The 23,736-nt window shown below is 45.4% G+C and overlaps 1 protein-coding gene across 5 annotated transcripts; it reads right to left on the bottom strand.

Annotated features, from left to right (window-relative positions):
• Positions 1-462: 462 nt before the first annotated feature.
• Positions 463-22,113, bottom strand: ZSCAN23 (zinc finger and SCAN domain containing 23). Of its 5 annotated transcripts, none has more exons than XM_077752381.1 (6): positions 22,030-22,113; positions 15,920-16,426; positions 15,544-15,694; positions 14,609-15,234; positions 5,875-6,389; positions 463-3,626 (listed from the first exon to the last, which is right to left on the bottom strand). In XM_077752381.1, the coding sequence occupies exons 2-5, from the start codon at positions 16,346-16,348 to the stop codon at positions 6,360-6,362; spliced, it is 1,236 nt and encodes a 411-aa protein (XP_077608507.1). In that variant the 5' UTR covers positions 16,349-16,426; positions 22,030-22,113; the 3' UTR covers positions 463-3,626; positions 5,875-6,359. The 5 variants fall into 5 exon arrangements, 4 of the variants coding, with proteins under 4 accessions (XP_077608507.1, XP_077608510.1, XP_077608509.1 ...); XM_077752384.1 differs by having other exon boundaries at positions 15,586-15,694; XM_077752383.1 differs by having other exon boundaries at positions 15,544-15,691.
• Between the last annotated feature and the right edge of the window lie 1,623 nt (positions 22,114-23,736).

Below are 23,736 nucleotides of genomic sequence, written 5' to 3'. Positions count from 1 at the left end.
TATAGATTGGCGTCAACTTGCCTGTGTAGTGTTGGGGACTTGGCGTCTCTCTTCGTGGGACATCTTGGCCCGTCGTTTTCCTTTGTGACATCGTCGGGTTCTGTCCACCCCGCCACGGGGCCTGTGCGGGCCCGTCACAGGGGCAAGTGCCGCGAGAAGTGCGCGTCGACGGGCAGGACGCAGGGAAGCCCAGACCAGACCTCCGGTTTGCACGCACAGGAAACCCAGGGATGTAGGGTCACAGAATAGGCATTAGTTTATTACTAACACTTCGCCAATTTATAAGCCAGGGAATTCCAACATTTAATAAAAACTGTTTCCTGTGATATTTTGATAAGCTGCCTAACTACGTCTAAAATCAAAGGGAAAAAAAAATGAGATGTCTTAGGAAATAAAGGGTGAAACTGCAATGCCAGGAGACGACTATGTTACTTTGTACATAAAAAAATGAACATAGAAAAACACGATTTGCTCATAGTCATGTTGGGTGTATTTGGGGAAGTTGGAAAGGAGGCAAAAAAGGAGAACAAAATTGAACAATTATTTAGTTAAGAGAATCCAAAAAGAACTTTATTATTTTTTCCCCAAGCTTTAAATCTGGGTGGATAAGGGTATTTTGGAAAATTAAATATGACTACAAATTTCTTAGTATTTTTCCTGTTTAGAGGTGGGATCTATGTCATTTCCCCTTGGGTCTGAGTGCGCTCGAGGACTGTTCGAATAAAATACAGCAATAGTGATGCTGTTTTAGTTTCCCAGCCTGAGCCTTTAAGACAGCAGCAGCTTTCACTTTTTGCTTTTTGGAACAATTGCTTCTGGAGCCCTGAGCCACCACAGAAATCATCTGACTGCCCTGCTGCAAAAATCACATAAAGAAGCCCTGAGACCATCCTTCTAAGCTGTCCTTGCCCCAAGGCACCGGGCATGGCAGTACAGCTGTCTGAGATTTTCCAGACAAACCCAGCTGCCAGATAAACACCACCAAGTGCCACTTTAAGATGCCACACGAAATGGATGAAAATTCTAGCTGAGCCCTCCCCAAATTCGTGGCCCAAAATCATGGGATGGTTGTTCCAAGCCACTGTTTCCTGTTTTTTCTTTATTTGAGAGAGCTGGAGCAGAGGAGAAGCAGGGAAGGAGACAGAGAACCCCCAAGCAGGCTCCACATGGTCAGCTCAGAGCCCAGTGTGGGTCTTGAACTCAACAACTGTGAGATCATGCCCTGAACCAAAATCAGGAGTCGAATGCTTAACCCACCGAGCCACCCAGGCACCCATCTATATTCTTAAATGCCTGTATAAGCAAAAGTAAATCCTAATAGAAGATAACACCAATCAGAACCTTAGCTTATCTCCACAAATTTTCATATACAGTTGTGACTCTTGACCTTAGGGTCCTGAGTTTGAGCTCTACATTGGGGGGTAGGGATAACTTTTTTAAAATTGCGTTTTCTTTATATACAGTACATAATGCATGTAACGTACAAAATATGTGTTCAGTTCTTTAGGTTAACAGCAAGTCTTCTGGTCAATAGTAGATTCTTGGTGGTTAAGTGTTCGGGGGTCAAGTTATACTCAGATTTTGACTGTGTAGGGGATCAGCACCCCTAGCCCCATGTTGTCCAAAGATCAACTGTACTATGAAAAGATCACATTTATAGTGGCCGCAATGAATAATTAACATGATCATCTTTCTCCTGTAGAATTCAAAGTCAATATAAAGAGAATCCTGGCAATTTCCCTGAACTTAATGCAATGTAATTTTTTTGTTTGTGACTTTAGATTGCTTCCTTTATTTATATTACCTGCCTCTTCTGGGCATTTTGAGTTTGCTTATTCTCCCTTGAAGATTAACTTGGATCTTTCCTGTTTTCCTATGCAAATTAATACCTTTAAAAAAAAAAAAAAGATGCACCTGAGGCTCCTGGGTGGCTCAGTTGGTTGAATGTCTGACTCTTGGTTTCAACTCAGGTCTTGATCTCACAATTCGTGAGTTCAATTCCCCATACTGGGCTCCGTGCTGACTATGCAGAGCCTGCTTGGGATCCCCTCTCCCTCCCTCTGCCACCTCCTTGCTCATGTATGCACTTTCTCTCAAATAAAAATAAACTTTAAAACATAAAGATGTGTCTTTCTTGTTTGGAGTCTTAACTGGGGGCTACACATCCTACATCATAACCTAGATAGGAACAGAAGGCCCAAGAATTCACCTATGTCACTAAAAAGATGCTGAACAAGTTCTTTTCTGACTTGCAAGTCATAACTGCAACATTTAAAATAATTTACCATTGTGGTGTCTGGGTGGCTCAGTCAGTTGGGCGTCCGACTTCAGCTCCGGTCTTGATCACACTGTTCGTGGGTTCGAGCCCTGCATTTGGGCTCTGTGCTGATGGCTAGCTCAGAGACTGGAGCCTGTTTTTAATTGTGTCTCCCTCTCTCTCTGACCCTCCCCTCCTCACGCTCTCTCTCTCTCTCAGAAATAAAACATTAAAAAAAATTTTTTAATAAAAAATAAAATAATTAACCATCTAATAATGTTCCTATTTGTATTTTATACATGAATTTTCACTAAAAAAATTAAACAGTCCAAGCTTTTTAAGAACTATATTTAGGGACTGATTACAACACTTAGAAATCTGAACTGGTGGTCCATACACAGCCCTCTGAATCACTAAAATAATGTATCTGCTTGAGAGTGGTTTTTAAAAAGAAAATTTTTTTAAATACTTATTTTCGAGAGAGAGAGACACTGTGCAAGTTGGGGAGAGGCAGGGAGAGAGGCTGACACAGAATCTGAAGCAGGCTCCAGACTGAGCTGTCAGCACAGAGACTGATACAGTTGAGATCATGACTGGAGTTGAAGTTAGACACTTAACTGACTGAGCCATCCAGGTTCCCCAAAAGATTTTAATGTTAGATGAGATGCTACTGTTCAGACTTTTCCATCCATATTTATTAACTTCTCACATTCTTTCTTGAGTTTTCTGATCTTTAATAAGGAATGAAATACTCAGGAAAATTCTAACTACGTTAATTAAACTAAGAGTTTCTCTCCAACCCAGACTCTGATACAGTAAAAAAGTTGTGTTCCCACTGTAACCTTTCCCACACTTGTTAAGATGGTAACAGTTCTCCCTGGTGTGAAGTCTCTGGTCCTGGTTAAGAGCTGACTACTGTCCAAGGCTTTAGCACACTTGTCACTTTTATTATAGGGTCTCTCTCCAATATGGATTCTCTATGATGAACTAGTCCAGTATCTGCACCGAGCGCTTTCCCATATTCTCTGTATTTGTGGGTCTAATTCAGTGTGAATTCTCTTATCTTCAATGAAGCCAGCACTCTTGGACTAAAAGGTTTTCCACACTTCTCACATTCATAGCGTTTCTCTTCAGTGTGTATCAAATACTGGATAAGGATGGAGCTCTGAGTGAAACTCATTCCACATTCATCACTTATGCCATCACAGAAATATTTCTAGGGTTCTCTGGTATTTTTGGGCTTCTACATAATCAAAGTGCTGAGGAATATTGCCATCAAATCTAACAGTGTGTTCCTGTTGGCATGTTATTTCTTCAGATTTCTTCTACTTTGGAAACACCTTCTCATTCTCCATTTTGACCAAATCATCTGAAAGAAGAGATTGAAAATTTCAGCCTAATTCCCTCATTCACACACACTTTACTCAGTTACTTGTTCACTGAACAAGAACTCATTGAAACTACATGCTAGAAGAAAACAAAATGTTTCATGTGAGACAGATATGTACTGAGTTTTGACTTAAATTATAGCGTTATTTTTAAAAGGGAAGGATATGCATGTATACATGTGCTTATAATAAATAAACAACAAAGGGAAAAACCATAACAATAAAGAGCAAGAAAAGATTACCTATGAGAGGGAATTGAAGGAGGGAACAGGAGAATTTTCTTGAAAATATTTTATAGATTTCGTATATAAAAGTTTATATTTTACAGAATTTTAAAAATCTATATAAAAAATAAAATTAAAAAAGCAATCCCTAAACACTGAAACAGAAATGAAACAAACTGAATTTAAATGTGTACCTGCTGGTGGCATAACCACACAAAAGAGAAATTATTTCCAATGTCCTTAGAAGAGGAATTTATTTGTATATACTCAATGATATAAAACTTAAAGACAAAAAGAATGGAAAAATCAAGCACCACCATTAAGCTGTTTATAATAATCGTATTTGATAATAATGCTAACATTTTTACTGAAGCTACTGAATAGGGATAAAGCCTATGAGTATTTGATACTCCATCATTCTTAATGTTTTTGAGAATTCTCCACAAGGATACAGATGAAAGAGTAAGACCTTCAAGTACTGAATCTGAATTGGAACAATCAGTATGAATTCACAATACATATTTTATCTTAAATTCTTCCTAGCTCTGAGCACTGAAAGGCGTAGAAACAATGTCCAATAACACAATAAGCATTCCTACTATCTTATTTTTGGTCTTAAAATGCCATTTCTCACTAAACAAAATCTGGGGTCCTTGGGAAAATGATTGATTTCAGGAGTAGGGAAGGAATTAGAAGAGTCTATACTTCTTTTTATACCCAAAACAAGAAAGGTGTCAAATGCCTAGACTCATGTCATAAATATAGGAGACCAGCATCTGAGAAGCCTGCAGAAGAGAAACCCACCACAGAAGACAAAAAGCCCGATGCATAAGCTTCAGTTTATTTGTCCCATACATGTCGAATCATTCTGGACAGCTAATTTTGAATAAAAACCTGATTAAAGTAAAAAATAATAATTTGATATCGATACAATGGAATCTGTGTCAGCTATATGTATACATTACATGTAACTCTTGGGAAATATGTCCATAATGTAATACTAAATTCAGAAGTAGTGGTTGATATGTTCAGCATGATTACATTTGGGCATATATGTATGCTTGTCCAATAAGCAAATAAAAATACTAAATAAGTTTTGTTTCCTACACTAAGTTTTTAGAAAAGCACATTTAAAAACTTCTCTATTGTATGTAGACTTTGAATTATTTTCTACTGGCTTCAATGTAGAATAATGTTCTACCTTTGGCATAAAAGGTCAGGCCCAGTGAAGTTGGTAGTATTCAGTTAGAATGGAGAAACTGAACCATTCAATAGGAGCAGGATTTTCAACAATTTTAGCGCAAAGAAGTGAAGGAAGAATCACAATCAAGGTTAAAACGATGTGCTTTAGAGGGACAAGTTAAAAATGGAACAAGACATCAAGGTAGGCAAAACTTTTAGTGATAAGGCTCATTTGGAAAAACGCAGAAGACATTTCTGATCTTTCCCCCACAGAATCTGATCTTTCTCCTCAGTAGATTCAGATTAAGCTGCCCTGTTCTGGCTGGAGAGTGGACCCCTGTGAGTCCTAATGCCACTGCAGACAAGCTGTTTGCCCTCAGGGCACTTCCTGTCCCTGTAGGACTAAGGGCCCCGGACAATTGGAGAAATCTGACCAGGGTGATATCTGCTGAGGGTTTAGAGCTTAGATCCCAGTACGAAGCGGGGAAAAGAATAGGAGAACAGAAAGCAGAGTTTCCCTTGACCTACAAGGACAGGGAATAAATGCACAGGGAGAGGAATACAACTCTGGCCAATGCATCTTAGCCATTTCCTCTCACTACACTTGAGAGGAGATCTCTGGAGAGAATACCCGCCTCTGATAATTTTTCTTAAATGTCTTTATTTTGAGAGACAGAGAGAGAGTGAGCCGGGGAGGGGCAGAGAGAGGGAGACACAGAATTCGAAGCAGGCTCCAGGCTCTGAGCTGTCAGCACGGAGGCCGACACAGGGCTCGAACCCACGGACTTGACTCTGATAATAAATTATTCCTTCCTTATCTCACCTTCCTCCTGGATGATCCAGCTTCCTCGACAAGCCCCCAGTCCAGTAACAGCCTCCTCCCTATTTGCTGGGTGCTGCTTTCACACCTGGGCCTGGAGCTCCGTGGGCAAGAAGGTCAGGAACTGCTCCAGCACCAGCAGCTCCAGGATGTGTTCTTTGCTGTGCGTCTCGGGCCGAAGCCACTGGCGGTGGAGAGTCTGCCTGGGGCTGGACTCCTGAGGCCCAAGGGAATCCTCCCAACAGAACTGCCTTAAGCTCTGTCTGAAGAACCCCTGTCAGAAGCACCATTTCTGCGCAGGCTAGATGCTTTAACTATTTGACATCCCTTGTGTTCTTCTGCAGCCCAAAAGGACTGGACTGAATCCATTCCTGGGCAAAACATCACCACAACAGCAGGAGAGGCTTAAGGCTGGTCATAAGGCATCACTGTTAACAGAGATCAACTCCAAACCAAAAGCGTTATTTTCTCAGAGTGATTCGTTGTGGTCAAGACAATGATTTGAAGGTACAGACGCTCTGTAAAAGATAAAACAAGCACAAAATGTCATNACATGTTCTGAATTCTATTTGGTTTTTTTTGCGTAATCTATCAAGAGACACATCATGTCATGGGGCGCCTGGGTGGCTCAGTCAGTTAAGTGTCCGACTTCGGCTCATGGGTTCGAGCTCCACGTCGGGTTCTGTGCTGACAGCCAGCTCAGAGCCTGGAGCCTGCTTCGGATTCTGCTTCCCTCCCTCTCTGACCCTCCCCTGCTCATGCTGCCTCTCTCTCTCTCAGAAATAAATAAAACACTAAAAAAGTTTTTTTAAAGAATCATGTCATAAAATTAACTTATACACAATTCAGTTATTTTAGAATACTAGAGCTTTTAAACCTAGAAACTAAAGTGAAACATTCAGATTACATTAAATATTCAAATAATGAAGAAAAACAATGCAAACAGCTTTGCCTACTTGAATTGCATGTTTAGTCAATTGATTTAGTCAATTATATCTATAAATCAATCTCTCTGTGCCAAGAATTAGGCTAGATAGCTTTCAAAGGCATTTTTAGTTTTAGAAAAGAACAGTGTGCATGTTATGTGGGGTGTCTCACATTTGAGTCAGGGATCCCAAGTCAATTAACCAAAGTCCCCTTGTATACGAACCTAGTATTTTTCAGTCCTTTACTTCCCAGATGCCCCTGCAGCACCTAACACTGCTAACCACTCCCAATCTTCTAAAAACTGCAATCTTCTGGCTGTTTCTCCATGAGCTGGTTTTTGTAAAGTGCTTAGACCAATACTTGGTCCTCAGGAAGTATTATATAAGGGCTTGTCGAAAGCTCATTCTTAAGTCCACTTCATGGCTCTTCTTCAGCTTGCCAAGAAATGTCTAGTTACCATACATTGAGATCCAGCCTTCTCATTCCACGTTCATTCTGGGCAATCTTGTCCATTCAGTAACATCTGAGAACTGAGATGCTATCACCTAGCAACTCCTAAATCTGACTGTCGTATCCCAATCTTGCTTTGGAGCTCAAGACCATTATAGTCCAATGGAATATCAGATCCTTTCACTTGTCTTAAAAGCACCTCAACACTGCCAAAAACTAACTCATCATTTTCCCCTTATGATCAATAATGTCTCTTCTAAAATTACCCATTTCTTTTTTTTTTTTTTAAGTTTATTTGAAAGAGAACGTGTGCACATGCATGTGTGTGAGCAGAGGAGGAGCAGAGACAGAGACAGAGACAGAGAAAATGCATGGGGGATGGGCAGAGAGAGAATCCGAAGCAGGCTCTGCACTGTCAGCACAGAGCCCACCCCGGGCTCCCACTAACCACAAGATCGTAACTTGAATGGAAACCAAGAGCTGGACACTTAACGGACTGAGCCACCCAGGCAGCCCTACCCATTTGTGTTAAAATGACACATTCATTCCACTAATCATCTAATCCAAAACCTAATTATCCCTATCTATAGTAAAAAGCAAGCCTGTAGTACTTAGGACGTGCCAGGCATTGTGCTCAGCACGTTTTCAACAATCTTTCTCCCTTAGACATCAAGTGGAGTTAAATCCGCGTCTTCCACACAATCCACCCCATCCTTGTCGTTTTCATAGCCAGCACCTTACTGTCACCAACTCACAGTACTGGCTTTTCGGGGACCACTGCGCCTCTCTTCTCCCCCTTGCTTCCAGTCTTGCCTCCTTCCAATTCATTACCACCTGCTTCTAGAATTTCTACAAGCCTAGTAAGATAACACTTCATGCACTCCCGTGCATGAAGACAGGGACTCCCGTCTCGGCGACGTCCCCCTCCCCGACCACTGGCCACGCCGCCATTCACTGCACCGCGAGCAGCTCACAGCAGCGTCAGCACCATTGACGACCTGCGCTGCCCGGTGGCCGCGCGGAACCGGGCAGCGCAGCCCAGGCCTGCTTACATATGCAAGGCCGTGTGCACATTGTGCGGGAGCAGTCACACCGAAAACACAGAGAGGCACACTGCCTTTTCGAGTCCAAGTCCCCTGGGGTACCGCAGTTCTCTCGGTCCCGGCCACAGCACACCCACCTTCCCTCGGTTTCCTCTCTGCTCTCCGCCACGCCGCGCAGGCGCCCCCCGGCTCCGGGCACCCCACTGTGCCGTCCGGGTGCGCCCGTCTTCCGCTCGGCACTGTGAGCTGCAGGCCGCCTCCGACCTAGAGAGCCGCACAACGGCCTGCAGCCCATGTCCGCTCGAAGGACGCGCTTCACTTCTCAACGTTCCCTGAGCCGAAGAAATCGCACTTCCCTCCGTTCTTCAAAACCCTGCGATCCCATCACCGCGCGTCCCACCGGGTCGAGCCTTCCCGGCGGTGGTCACGACCACCGCCAGGGGGGCCTCGTTGAAACCAGGTCTCCGGAGGTGAACGGAAAACCACCTCCGGCCCTAAGGGCGCGTCAGCGCCCGGAGCCTCGAAGCGGGTGGTCTACGCAGCGCTGTAGCCCACAGGCGCGCGCGGCGACACAAAGGAGACGGCGTCCCGTGGAGCCGCCACCAGGCCCCAAGGGCACCTCTCGCCGCAAAAGGCGCGCGCTGGTAGCGGCTCTCAGCAGGCCGGAAGTACGTCACAACGCGCGGGCACGCCCCCGCCGGCTCCTCGCCGCCCCTCTAGGAAGGATAGAGGTCCCACATCTCAGTGGTTGGCCGGCTCCCACCGCCAGGGCCTTCGGTGGCCTCTCTGGACGGCTCAGGCGGGTCCACTGGGTGTCTGGCGGCCACGCAGCCTGGGCCCGTCTCTCTGCCCTGCTGGGGAATGCGACGCAACCCTCCGTCCCCTAGGACCCTGGTCCCTTGATACCATTGTCCACTGGCCCCCAGGGACCGAAGCAATAATCGACAGGCTGAGCAAAGCGGCATTGAGGGGCAGGTGTTGGCTTGCTCTCCACGGTCTCAATCTTTGTGCAAATGACTCCAGTCCTTTTTAGTAACCTAACAACTTACAGATCCCCGACTCTGCAGAACTGGCGGAAAGGAAGGGAAGCCACGCGCCCTGCCCTGCCCACTGTGAACGGCCAGAGAATGGCAGAACGTGGGGCCCCGTCAGCCTGTCTTCGGCACCCTGCGGTGGTAAGAGCGCTCTGGTTCCACAGCCCGTGAAGAATGTGCAACATTATTATAACTTAGGAAACTACTTGGCACAGTATCTGGTCCTCATTTTTCCTAGCTACTTGCTTCAAATGCCTCGCGCTCTGCCTTATTCCTGTGAGGTTGTGATCTGGTGTGCTATATTCCCACTTTTCCTCTATATGTTACAGGTGAACAGCCATACTAGTCCATCAGCCCTAAACCACTGAAATGCTCCTAGGCTTCTGAGAGGCCATCCGTCTTGTCTGGTAAACCATCATCTCAACAAGCTCATCTAGCTATTTTAGGTGTTTTGTCGTTGGTTGGGGGGGAGGGGGAGTGTTGTTTTTGTAGAGTATACTCTACAAAAGGGTAGGGCATACCCACCCTTTCGTACCTAATCCAATAAATGTGTTAACCGGGATTATTTCAAATCAGGCACATGGTGGCTACCTTGGTCTAGGTGGCTACACCTAACCATCCCATAGCCTCCTTCATAGATGTTCTACCTCAGCTTTCATGAGAACACTGTATTCTTTTCTTTCTGATTCTGTCTCTTCTGTCTCCTCAGCTGGAAAAGTCTTAAGTAGGAAGACCGTATGTCCTGATTTATGCCTCCTGGCTGGGTGTAATTATTAATAGCAATCCCTTTCATTCCCAGAAGTGTCCAAGATTGGGCAATACGTTATATATAGTTACCTCACGTCTAAGACCTACTGATACACCAGCTGAAATGCAGATTCCCAGGTCCTGCTCTCACAGACATTCAGCCAGTCTGGGGCAGTACCCAGGAAACAGCAGTTCAAACTGCGTAGGTGATTCTAACACAGGTATATACTCAGAAGCAGTGGCTTCCTCAGAGAGCTGAGACGTTGGCAAGGAAAACTGCGTGTGGGTCCAAAGAGACCTAAAAAAAAAAATCCGTGACTTACACACTGTGCCTGCCTCCTCTTTGCTATGTAAAGCGCTGAGATGAGTGAGGAGTGAAGAGCAGTGGGACACGTGGACTCTCTAGCAGCTATTGTAAGGATAAAGCACTTTTCTTGGTAACACCATCTCTGCATCCTTTTATATTTTCCTTCTCCTTGGTCACCACTTGCTGGCCTAATCCCGTTTTAGTGTGTAATTTTGCCTGGTTCCTTTTTATCTTCTCATGTTTGGTTCTTCCCTTTCCTTTTTCTACCCCGTTTTGTTGCTACTGTTTGCAGATGCCTAAATGGGTCTTGGATTCCACGTCCAAGTGTCTATGAAACCACATATAATTCACAATGACCTTTGTTCATAGTTTTGTTTTGAAAGAGTTTTTAAGATTTTTTTTTATTTTAAAATTTTCAATTACTGTGATTAAAAAATCAATCACTACAAGTGTTTAACCACTTTAGGCTTCACTTTTCTCATGCAGGTATGAAATTGGTAAACTCAAAATTTTTTCTTAAAGCTAAAATTCTCTGATTTGGGGTTAAGAAATTCCTATAGCACAACAAAATACTTTCAATGATTCCATCATGCTTAATAAAGTGTTACTGGCCTCTCCATCTGGCCCCCACCCCTGCACTTCCTTGCTGGTGCCCCATGACCAGGCCAAACTGGAAAACTCATGGCTCTCGAGCCTATCTCACTTGGGCCTTCCTCACCCTGTTTCCTCCGCCTCAGATACTTTCTGCTATCCTCCATCTCCTTCTACAAATAATCTACCTTTCTCTCAACTTTTATTTTCTCTCTCAACTTCTAACTCAACATTCAACCAATGACACACATGTATACTGGTATATAGATTTCAAAACTGCTCCTGAGAAAATGTTTCATACTCTTTAATTTTGACTTTAGATATACTGTTATTTTAAAATTTTCTCAGAGATATTTTTTGTCTCATATATTTTTGCCTTAAACTGTCCTACCAGTGCTCAGACAGGTGCTCAAGAACCAGTAAGGCTTTTTTATATTTTTAGTAATCTCTACACCCAACGTGGGGCTGGAAATCACAACCCCATGATCAAGAGTCACACACTCTTCTGACTGAGACAGCCAGGCATCCCTAGAACCAACAAGGCTTTTTAATTGAATTTGAGTCAATATTTCTTACACCCTGCTCAGCCATAAAACTGACTAGTCTTTCAGACTGGGGTTTTTCAAAGGCACAGGGAGAGATGGTTACTGGTTTACAGCGCAGCTGAAAGGAGATCAATGCCAGAGACTCTATGGGTTGAGTGAAAAGAGCCAGGGTAGAAAAAGACAAAAGGACAAGTGAGGGTAATGTAGAAACGTAAAGGGGAGTCAACGACAGTGTCCAGCCAGGAAGGCTGGAGTAATCACAGAAAAGGCAGGGTCTACATGCCACTGTCTACAGGTTAAGTCAACTAATGACAAACATGCATCCCAGGCAAGAGAACGAGAATGATCTGTATCAGAAAACAAGGAAAGTTATAGTCTGGTGAACTGTCAGTCATTTTAATCATGTTAACCATCACTGCATTCAAGTAGTTTACATCTCTACAGCACAGACTTTTGTTTTGTTTCTTGGTATTTTTATCAGTTGTTGAGAAAATTTAGAATTTTTGAGAAGCTGTGGGAAAAAAAAAACGAGCACGAAACAAACCAAACATCCAATCTTCAACTGCAGGTGTAAAAACAGTCCATTAGAACTATATCCTTTAAAATCCCCATCTGTTCATATTTTAAGTCTTTTAATAGCTGTTATGATGGAATTACCCAAATGCTGTTTCAGCATATGCAGAGGCATCTGAGATGCTTACGAACTCAGGTTATAAGAATGTATGTATATTACTGTACAGAATATATATTTACCTGAGTTTATTTTATTTCAAACTTAAGTCTACTATATTTTCCTTAACTTCACTTTAAAATCGATATGTATTTCCTTTGGAAATAATTTAACCTCAAGACACAGTAAAACACACTCTTGAGAAAATTTAAGATTTTTGAGAAGACCTACAATTAGCCAGAAGTGGCCACACAAATGGTCTGAAATGTTATGACTGAGAATACATAATAGAGCCAAATATACGAGACTGAAACCATCTGCATCACGGCATTTCTCTATAGAATTATACCCAACGCTAGTTGCGCAAACCTTGTTTTCTAGCTCATGTGGAAGTTGTTAGCTTTTAAACAGTTTGACTTGAAGTACACTGAGAGGAGAATAAAACAATTTGTAACATTCTGAAGTAGAGGTTGTGCATTTACAGAAGTGTGTTAGAGTAAGGAGCACCAGCAAATGAGATACCGTCCTTGTAAACAAAGAGGAGACTTGCTGTTTCAAGCTCTCTCTAAAGATCGTAGGGTTTCATGAACACAGCAAGGGGCTGAAGAGTGTAAACATATGCCGTCTTTCCGTGGAACACAGGGAATAAGGTTATATATTATACAGTCACAGTTTCTTGTATTTACGTGAAGAAACACTGAAGATATGTAAGATAGCAGAAAATGACTACCTATGAGGAAAGAAGACTCCCTTTTTAATGTTGTTTTGGTATTTGAATCAGATGAAGAATGAATTACCTTCTTGAAAAGTCCCTCTAAGAAAATTAAAAGTTAAAAGTTAAAAAAAAAATCATTCACTACAAAAATAAGTAAAATGCTCCCAGTGAGGGATGAGTGGGAGTCTTTCCTGGAACGCCGTGGCCAGAGCAGCACACAGACGGGAGGCTCTGTTGAGGTGGCAAAACCTCAGTGCCTTCTAAATCCTGGAAGTTCCTTATATGAGTCACTTCTATCTGGTGATAAAATGCTCCCAGTGGCTTAGAAAGAGCACTGGGAATCAGGAGACAGGGTTCCAGCTCCAGTTCGGTGAACCAGCTGGAAGATCCACAGTCACTTCCAGAGCCCCCATTTCTGTATCTATTACATAAGGGGGCAAAGAAGTGATCTGTAGGGTCCCTTACGGTGTCTCTATCATGGTTAAGTGACCTGCGGTGTATTTGGTACTCTAATCCGGATTGCCATCACCACAGATTCCCATTTCTTTGTGACCTGGGCTTAGTATAAAGCTTGGTAAACACTCAATCAGTATTAATGAAAATAAGTTCTTTTTAATTTTTTTAACGTTTTATTTATTTCTGAGAGAAAGAGAGAGAGAGTGTGAGCAAGGGAGGGTCAGAGAGAGGGAGACACAGAATTGGAAACAGGCTCCAGGCTCTGAGCTGTCAGCACAGAGCCCGACGTGGGGCTCAAACCCACGAACAGTGAGATCATGACCTGAGCCGAAGTCAGAGGCTTAAATGACTGAGCCACCCAGGCGCCCAGGAAGTAAGTTTTTTTAAGCATGACCTTGGTGGTAATCAGTAGGTAATGCTGAGAAGCATGGAGCTTATAAAGAGCAATCCACATGAAAGACTGATCAGAATTTTCAACTTCTATAAATATTTGAAATTTTGTATAACTAAAGGTTAAATAAAGAAACCAAAAACTGAAAATGCCTGTCACAGGAAAAATGCAGAGAGGCCTATATTTTTGTAATGAAAATCAGAAGTAAGAGATCATATTTTTAGCTAAGTTTCTTGGTCTACACAAATTTGAAATCCTGAGCAATAGTAACATATGTTTGCTTCAATTCCTTGGTTCTTCACTGAAGGCTGAGTTAGTGGAACTCTACAGAGTTCTCCTACAGGGAGATGCCTTCTGTGTATTTATGGGAGGATTCATCTACCCACTTTTGTAGGTTAAAAAGCAAATTATCATATCTTATGAGAAAATAGTCAAATAGTTTAAGTTACAGGTTTTACAGCTTATTATTTTTAAATTAATTTTTAAATACTCAAACTACTTGTAACATAATTTTGTATTCAGGCAGCATAAAACTTCTTTTTTAAAGTTTCTTAGAACTAGGACGAAAGAGTTTTCCTGAAGCACACCTGGAAAACTCCGCACAGGCATGTGGGGCCAGAGACTATGTAACAAAGTCAGCACAACAGTATTCAGTACTGTAAGCATGGATGTCACTGACCCCAAAGAACCTGACAGACGGACTTAACACATGCTTCTCTCAGCATAAAAACAGGGACAACTTGCAAAGTCTGCGCTCCAGAGGGCCGAACGATTCTCTTCCTACAACTCTGCTTCAGCGACAAAGTGAGAGCCCGCCCCGCCACCTGCACGAGGGCCCGCCGCCCGGAGACGCTGCCCTACCTGCTGCAGGGGGCTGGCGGCGCTCGCCCCAGGGTGGACCTTCCGATGCTGGATGAGGTTGCAGTGATAAATGAAGTTCTTGCCGCAGTCTTCGCATTCATAAGGCCTTTCTCCAGTGTGAATCCGCTGATGCTTAATGAGGACAGAACGCCGGCTGAAGCTCTTCCTGCACTGGCCGCACTGGAAGGGCTTCTCCCCGGTGTGGACCCGGAGGTGGTGGAAGAGCCCCGCGTTCTGGCTGAAGGCTTTGCCGCAGACGCCGCACTGGTAGCGCTTCTCCCCCGTGTGGAGCCTCTGGTGCTGGAACAGGCCCGAGCGCTGGCTGAAGGCCCGTCCGCACTCGTCACACCCGTACGGCTTCTCCCCGGTGTGCGTCCGCTGGTGCTCGATCAGGATGGAGTTCTGGGTGAAGCTCTTCCCACACTCAGCGCAGATGTAGGGTCTCTCCGCCGAGGAGCCAGCCCGCGGCCTCTCGCACCTGCCCTCCTGCTCACACGTGTCTGCACACTCAGGCATCTGAAGGGTGTCACCATTCAGTTTCTCAGGAGCTTCCACCAGACATTTCTTTTCCTTAGAGAGCTCCCTCTGCGGGGCTGGCTGCACACTCCAAGCCCCAGCCTCATCACCTGAAATGATAAATGGATCACATGAATGTCACATTTCCAAGGGGAAAAGAAAAAAGCAGCCAGGAGAGCGGGTGGCAGGGGACAAATAACCGCGGTTCTGTTTACTTTCCCTGCCTAGCCAAGGACGCCCGGACCTCAGGGAGAGAACACACTGAACTGTAATTGCTCAGGGTTACTCCCAACCAGGCCACAAGCCTCCCTGCCGGTCAGTGTCCCAAGGACAAAGCACACCACCGGGCACACAGCAGGCGCTGAGCAGATGGACGGGGAGGGAGGGAGGGAGGCCTGTGAGAAAGTTCCAGTCCTCACCGATCTCCCGAAGCAGGCACGCCTCCCGCGCCCTGCACTGACCCAACTCCTCCAAGGTTGGGAGGTGGCCGCTTGACGAGGCCCGGGCTGCTCCCCGGCCTGCCTCCTCCGTCACCAACGCTTCCTGTTCGCAGGCACAGGCTGGGACCTGCTGGAAATGAAGGATGGTTAGGAATCAAATGTCAGAGAAGACATCGTAAGGAGGCCTTCCCAGGCCCGCTGCACGGGGGAAAGAAGGACCAAGAAACTGGCAAAACGAAAAAGGCAGAGGGATGGCGCGCCCACAACAGACCACAGACCACATCAGGCACAAAGAATCCTCCCCCTCTTCCTCTTGCTGCACGGAAACCCCACACTCGTTCCTGCAGGTACCGACCTCCGGTCTCCCCTCTTCCACCTGCTCTCCCGGCTCGTCCAGCTCCCTCTCCAGATCCTCCAGCACGGTCACCGCCTGCTCCCCGCTCTCCGGCTGCTGCTCCCGCACCCAGGCCTGGAGCTCGGTGGGCAGGATGGTCAGGAACTGCTCCAGCACCAGCAGCTCCAGGATCTGCTCCTTGGTGCGTGTTTCTGGGCTCAGCCACTGGCGGCACAGCTCGCGGAGCTGGCGAAGCGCCTCGCGGGGTCCAGGGGTCTCCTGGTAGCAGAAGTGCCTGAAGCGTCTTCGAAAGATCTCTCTGGTATGAGGGTGATCTCTCCAGAGGCCAGGTCCCTGCCCAGAGGCACAGTCCCCATCTTCCTCTTCCACCTTTACTGCCGCATGTCCTTTCCGCGTCTCTGGAGCTTGAAGGACCGAGGCTGTGGCCATTGTAGGCTTAACTATTCAGAAAAAGAATCTATCCGTGGGGCTTCCTCTTTGATCTTTTTCTTCTGGAAATCCCAAAATCTAAAACATAATTTGCAGAGAAAAAATTATTAAAATATAGAAAATCTTTTCTGCTGGCAGGCACTGGGGGTATTTATAGAAAAAGCAGTCACTGTCTAGTGAAGAGCAGGGAGGGCACAACTAACAGTGAGGCCTTTGCAAACCCTAATGCAGGTGACACAGGAAGGAAAACAGACACAGAGCCCCTCCCCCATGCCTGGGCCCCAACACACACACACAGTTTTACTGAAAGAGGGGACCATTTTGATCATCCTCAACGAATAAGCACAAATAACTCCGCTAGAATATACTGGGTGGGCAAGATCCTAGACTCAGAGTGTTTCAGTTGAATGGAGGTAAGCCAGCATTGTGGTGCCAAGTGGTCACAGAGGACTCTAAGAATCAAGGAGGAAAGGGAAACAAAACGGAGAAGGGAGAAAAAGTAAAGAAGATAAAAGGACAGAATGAGGAAGAAAAGAAACGCACTGGGGAAGAGAGGCCAGGTCTGTTCCGTCAGGTGAGGTGTGGAGGAAAGAGGTCTGCGTTTGGGCCGGGAGAGATCTGGGGCTGAGACCTGGCCTCCAGGTACAAACTCTGCAGACCTAGCTTTCTAGGGGATCTGAAGATAAAATAAGATCATAGATAAAGAGCATAAGCAGCTGGCAGCTTGGTAAATTCTATAGTATTATAAATTAACACTATTATTTTTCTTATAAATTTTATTGAAGGACTAAATGAATCCTAGTGATCAAAACATCATGGCAAAAGAATCAGAAAGTAGTCAACTGAACTGGTCTTGAGTCAGAGATACTGAAATGAAAGAACTATTGGTTCTGATATTTTTGAATTTTTTTTTTAGTTTTAGAGAGAGCGCATGTGCATGCACAGCAGAGGGGCAGAGGACGAGTGAGAATCTTAAGCAGGCTCCACGCTTAGTACAGAGCCCAATGTAGGGCTCGATCCCACAACCCCGAGATCATGACCTGAGCCTAAATTGAGTTGGACATTCAATCGGCTGATTTGCCCACGCCCCCCAGTTCTGATATTTTAAAACAGGGGTAGAGTCTGCACTGTTTCTGGTCCTTTAATTTTCCTGGAAATTGTGTCTCTTTGAAACTCCTTGAGGATGGACAGTGGACAGCAGTGCATAAAATAAAACCAGTGCTCGTAAAGACCCAAATGTCTATGACCACATACAGCTTATAAAAGAATCTAAACCAGGATAGTAATTAATGAAAGCAATTTTCTGAAAGAATATTATGTAACCTAGTGATTTCAATGAGTCATTTCTGGGCAGAGGCTTTCAAACTTTTTTGACCAGGACCCTCAGTAGGAGATATTTTATACTGAGACCCAGAACACACATATGCATATGTGTGCATGTGAATGTATGTTTGTGAGATTCACACACACACATAACTGAAATAGTAACTTGACAAAACACTAAGCACCCTTACTTATGTGACATATACTATTATTTTTTAAATTCCCGGTGGTTGTTTTTAAACCCCAAAAAACAAAACAAAAAACCCTGGTCACAGCCCACATGTACTTCATGATCCACATGAGTCATGACCTACAGCTTTAAAAAGTTGCCAAATTTAAGTAAAATTATTTTAATTCATTGTAAATATAACCCCACACTATTCTTAGGCATTAGAATCCATCACAAAAGAAAAAGAAAAACTAAGGAGAGGCTATTCAATTACAGCTGAACATGGATCGCACTGTGAGTATAAGAAAAGTTAAATCTGTATTGCATTTACCAGTCACACTTATCAAGGAGGGAAAAACCACCCGGGCAGGGAAGCATCCTTCTGGGTAATCAGCAATCATCATCCCTTCCACAAACTTCTAAAATTTCTGGCATCACTGACTTCTAGAGTCACCACCCCAGGAGGACTGGACAGGGTGTTTTCCTCCAAAGACAGGACCCCTAAGCTCCTAGTCCCTCCCCAACTTTTCCTGGTGCTGACTCACCATCACTGTGAGCACCACATTATCCTTTTCTGTCCAAGGTTCTCACACACCACTCATGCACTAAGCCATTTATTCAGAGCCTGCTATACTCCAGGTACTGTTCTAGGCACCAGAGACAAGCTGCAGACAAAACAAAGTGTCTACTTCCATGGGATTTACATTCTAATAGCAACATCAGTAACAGCTGACATACACTGCTTTGGAGGTACCGGGCACTGTACTAGATGCTTTACCTATATTACTTCATTTCACCTTCAAACAACCACGAGTAAGGTTTTGTTATTACCCAGCTTTACAGATGAGAAAACTGAGGCACAAAGACTTTAAGGCGCTTGCCCAAAGATCACAGGCAGTAAGTGGGGAAGCTGCCTTTCAAACCCAGCAAATCTAACTTCAGAATTCATGGTCTCAAGTGCTACACCACTCGCTCTCCTCTATGTGGGACGGAAGAAGGAAGGGGCCAAGAGGGACAGACAGTAATGAAATAAATACGCCAAACTGACAAATGCTACAGAGAAAAAGCAAGGTAAAGGAGACGGGGAAAAGGAAAGAAAGGTCTGCACTTCACGTGGGGTGTCAGGGAAGGCCTTGTGGACAAGGTGACGTCTGAGCAGAGACCCAAGAAGTGAATGGCGGTAACAGGACTCCCTAGGGAACGGCAGTTCCTCGCAAAGGAAACCCAATCCTTGGAGGCGGGAGCATGCCTGGTTCTTCAAGCAACAATGTGGCGACAGCAGAGAGAGCAAGGGGTACAGTGATAGATGGAGTCATGTTGGGAGATCATGAAACACCACGTGAGGGCTCTGCTCTCTAGTCTAAGATGTGCGGAAAGCCGTCAGGGTTACAGCGGGGGGGGGGGGGGGGATGGTGACAAAATTTTACTTACACTTAATATGAGAGTATAACCAGCTGCTGTGATAACAGACCGTGGGAAAAGTGGGAGCAAAGACAGAAGCTATCTGGTCATCGAGGGAGCAATGATGGTGGCCGGAAGCCTGGTCTGTGGAGTCTGTTCCAGGGCGTGGAAGTTTGGGGTGCAAATAGGTAAACGAGGGACACGTGCTGTCGCGTCACTCAGTTAACCGAGCACAGGTTCAAAGGATTAAACAGCTACTGGAGCGCTCCTGTTTGGTCACCCTCCTATTTGCTGCCTGTCTGCTTTGGTTTCAAAGATTTTCTATTCAAAGAAAATGTAGTTGAAGCTTTGAGCTCTGCTCATAGAAAATCATTTCTGCTCTATGGTGTTTCAAATTACTCAGTTTCACGAAGACCAATCTCCCCCTACTCTCTGTATAGGCTCCCTTTTGCTCTCCTCCCGACTTCACTTCTGTCTGGTGGCCTGAAATCCCCCAGCCTCACACCCGCACATCTTTGTTGCTCTCTGAACCCAGTGCCTTTTCTAAAAGGCTACCCAAGAGTTTTGTAACCCTGCCCTCCTGCTCACAGACATACAGCTAGTAGTCTCATTTAGGCTCACCACCCCATCGTACAGATCTTCCTCGACTTACCACAGGGCTACGCACTGATGAACCCACCACGAGTTGAAAATATCCTGGGTCGAAAATGCACTGAGTCCACCTAACCCACCAAACATCACAGCTTAGCCTCACCTACCTTAAACATGAGCCTACAGCTGGCCAAATCATCTAACACAAATCCTGTTTTGTTATTAAGTGTTCAAAATATCATGTACCTGAATATTGTACTGACGGTGAACAGAATGGTTGTAAATATATCAGTTGTTTCTCATAAACAACTCGAGAAAGATCAAAACTCAAAATTCAAAGTAGTATGAATGTGGATCACTTTCCCATCATCAACTTGAAAAGCCATCCTATGTCAGGGACCATGTACATGCCAGCTAAAGAATTAGCATAATAATCTCTCACACTTAAAAACCACATCAGCATGTTAGAGCTGGTTTCTCCTACAGTCTCAGCAAGCTTGATACTCCCAAATCTACCACCGCTCTCAGGCAGGAATGCATTTTACCAAAGATATGCATGTCTGTGAAGACCAAGCAGCATGCACCCAAGTATGTCTTTATCTTAAGGCACCCCCCCCAAACCGTCCCCTGTGACGTTCCATCTAAGGCCCCCACTACTTACTGGACGCATCTCCAAAACACTCAAGCCTGGCTCAAGACCAGTCAGATCTCTAGCTTCAACTGCTGGGCCCCACTCTTGTTTTCCCATATTCCACACGCAAAACCCTGCCCGCTCCACTCAGGCTTGTCTTCTCACTGTTCTTTCATCAGGCTTTCCTCATCCCTGCTCCCTGTCCATGGTCTTGCAGGCTGCACTCATTCAAACTCTACCCAATCTCTGCACCTTGATTTGAATCTCACCTCCTCTGAGGTCTTCCTCATGCATTCCAGTCCACCCTCTTCCTCTTTCCAACTCTTCTATCATTTTAGCCCCAGTCTCTATCTTGCAGTTACCTCTCATATTAAAACAAAACCCCAAAAGTACAAAATAACCAATTCCTTCATCAAGCTCTACTCCCCAGAAGTAGACATTGTTAAAGATTAGAACGTATCTTTTCGCTGTCTGTATGTCTTTAATGCACACACGTGCACACACACAACACAAAACCTTTCCTATTCATCGGCAATAAGTAGAAAGTGGTATAAGGCAGCAGATTTAGTTATGAATTCTGACTTAACTAACAATGTGATCTTGAGCAATTTACTTGATTGATTTTTCTGACCCTCAATCTCATGTACAAAATGAGGACAATTATTTGCAAAACAGTCAAGACTATTACATGAGATGATGCATATAAAATGGTTTTGCACAAAGCCTGGCACATAATAAATTTCTACCTTTTAAAGAAATACTGTAAAATTTTTGGCTTCAGGTGGCTTAATCAATACCTGCTACCTATCCTTGGGGCCAAGACGGTAAGGTTTCCGATCGTCCAAAGCACCGCATGGGTCAGTGGGAGGGGAAACACGTGTTCACACACACAACTAAGTAGCAGTTTCACCAAGTTTGCGGACATGCTCTGGAAGACGTTCCTGCGTTCAGACAACACTCTTCTCTAATCTTAAATCCTGACCGGAAGCCCAGGACTCCTGAGGCCCGAATGGGGGAGGCTCAGATTCAAATCACCCCTGAGCTGTGGCCGCAAAGCTAATGCAGCAAAGAGAACGGAGTGGGCACCGCAGCAGGTTTAAGAAAACGGCCTGGATCTGAACCCTGACTACACCCCTTACCCGCTGGTATGAGTCGGGCCGAGTGACTGGACCTCATGGTCTTTCTCGATGTCAATCAAACAGCGGACGAGAAGGGGAGGCCCCATACTCGGAGCCTACCTCCTGGAGTTCTGAGTCAAGTACGTTAATACCTGGAAAGTGCTTTGAACACGCCTCCCCGGAACGTACTACCCGCTACTGAAATATTCGCTTAACAGACATGAGCAGACGGCGAGCGCCGCTGCCGGAGGTGAGGCGGACCCCGAGAGGCCGCCACGCGCGGGGGGAGAGGAAGGCTCCCGCGTCTGCGCCGGTCTCCTCCTCCCACGACGGGGACGACGCCCGGCCAGGCGGCGGACGAGCTCGGGCCCGGCCAGGACGCCCCACCTCCCCCACGCGGCCCGGTGACGCGGCTCACACACCGGCGCGGCCCGACTCCGAAGCTCACCCGGCGTCCGCAGGAGGAGAGGGCCAGGCACTCGGCCCGACGCAGCCGGCCTCCGAGTCCTTGCCGCCCGCCGCCCGCCTAGCGACCAGCTACAAAGACCGGAAGTGCGTCACGCGCACCGCCCCCGGGATAGCGGTTCCGCCGCGTTCCCTCCGCCAAGCCCGGAGGTCTCACGCCTCTGTGGTCGTCGCGCGCGATCGGCTCTGCAGGTGGAGTGAGGCGCTGGGCGGCGGATTCTGCCCTGCGGGGACGATGGGACAACAGCCAGCATGGTGTTCACGTATTCATTCTGCACAGCAGCCCTGTAAGTGAGGTAGTTCCCCCCACTTAACAGATGAGGAAACTGACGCACGTTCCCTCTGCGTTTGTTGCCGTTCCGGCAAAGAAATCATTTTTGTGCACTTTACTGAAATTGCAAGAGATATTCCAGGCTCTCTTTATACATTCCTTGCTCTAGACCTAGAATGCACCGTTGTTCCATGAAGCGCTGAGGCTCTGGTTCCTTTCAGTGAAGAACGGTATACCGAAGCCAGCCGGTCAGCGCATGGGTAGAGGGATATATCATTGCTTCTCGGCCATTATCAGTGAATATATATAATTTCTTTTTCTCTTCAGGATTTTATTTTTTATACATTTTAAAAAGTTTATTTTGAGAGAGAGTGAGAGAGGGCAGGGAAGGGGCAGACCGATGGAGAGAGTCCCAAGCAGGCTCCACACTGTCATCACGGAGCCCAAGGCAGGGCTCACTCTCCCAAACGGTGAGACCCTGACCTGAACCGAAATCAAGAGTTGGCTGCGTAACCGGATGAGCCACCCAGGTGCCCCAACAGTTACACATGGATTTTCTTCTTCTTTTTTTTTTTTTTTAATTTCTGAGAGAGAGTGAGAGAGACAGCATGAGCAGGGGAGGGGCAGAGAGAGGGGGAAGTACAGAATCTGAAACAGGCTCCAGGCTCTGAGCTGTCAGCACAGAACCGACTCCGGGCTTGAACGGGAACCGGGAGATCATGACCTGAGCTGAAGTCGGATGCTCAACCAACTGGGCCAATCAGGCGCCCCTACACGTGGATTTTCGACAGCACAGGGGTCAGTACTCCAACCCCTGCCTTGTTCGAGGGTCAGCTGTATACTAGTGCCCCATTTTTATTAGTTTTAAATTATCCTGTCCTTCCTTCCTCTTTCCCTCCTTCTCTCTTTCCTTCTCTCCTCTCCTTTCTCTTGGAAGTTACTCTAAATTTGTTCATTGAAAATTTTTTTTTTTTTTTACAGTGGCGTAGTACTCCATCGTGTGGCTTTTTCAACTATTCTTTGAGGGATGGGTATTTGGATTATTTCCAGTATCTTAACAAATAATGCTGCAATGATCAATGGTCAATGAAGAAAGAAAAGTGGGAAGTGAGGAGAAAGGGAGGTGTCTTTGTAAGGGCTGTATTACTTTGCACTCCGAGAGTGCCTGTTTTCACACAGCCTCCTCAACTGTATGGTTTTAAACTTTCAAATTTTGTGAATACGACAGGTCATTAGGTATCTATTATGCAATCACAACCCTAATGATGGAATCCGTGTTAAAAATGGGTTCATGGTATACTCCAAGAAATATAAAACATTGATGGAAGAAACTGAAGGTAACACAAAGATATTCTATTCTCGTGAACTGGAAGAACCAATATTGTTAAAATGTGCATACTACCAATGCAACTACTGATT

The sequence above is a fragment of the Crocuta crocuta genome, unplaced genomic scaffold (genome assembly GCF_008692635.1).
Source record: "Crocuta crocuta isolate KB4526 unplaced genomic scaffold, BGI_CrCroc_1.0 scaffold336, whole genome shotgun sequence".
NCBI lineage: Eukaryota > Metazoa > Chordata > Mammalia > Carnivora > Hyaenidae > Crocuta > Crocuta crocuta.
This window is presented reverse-complemented; position numbering and strand designations above follow the sequence as displayed.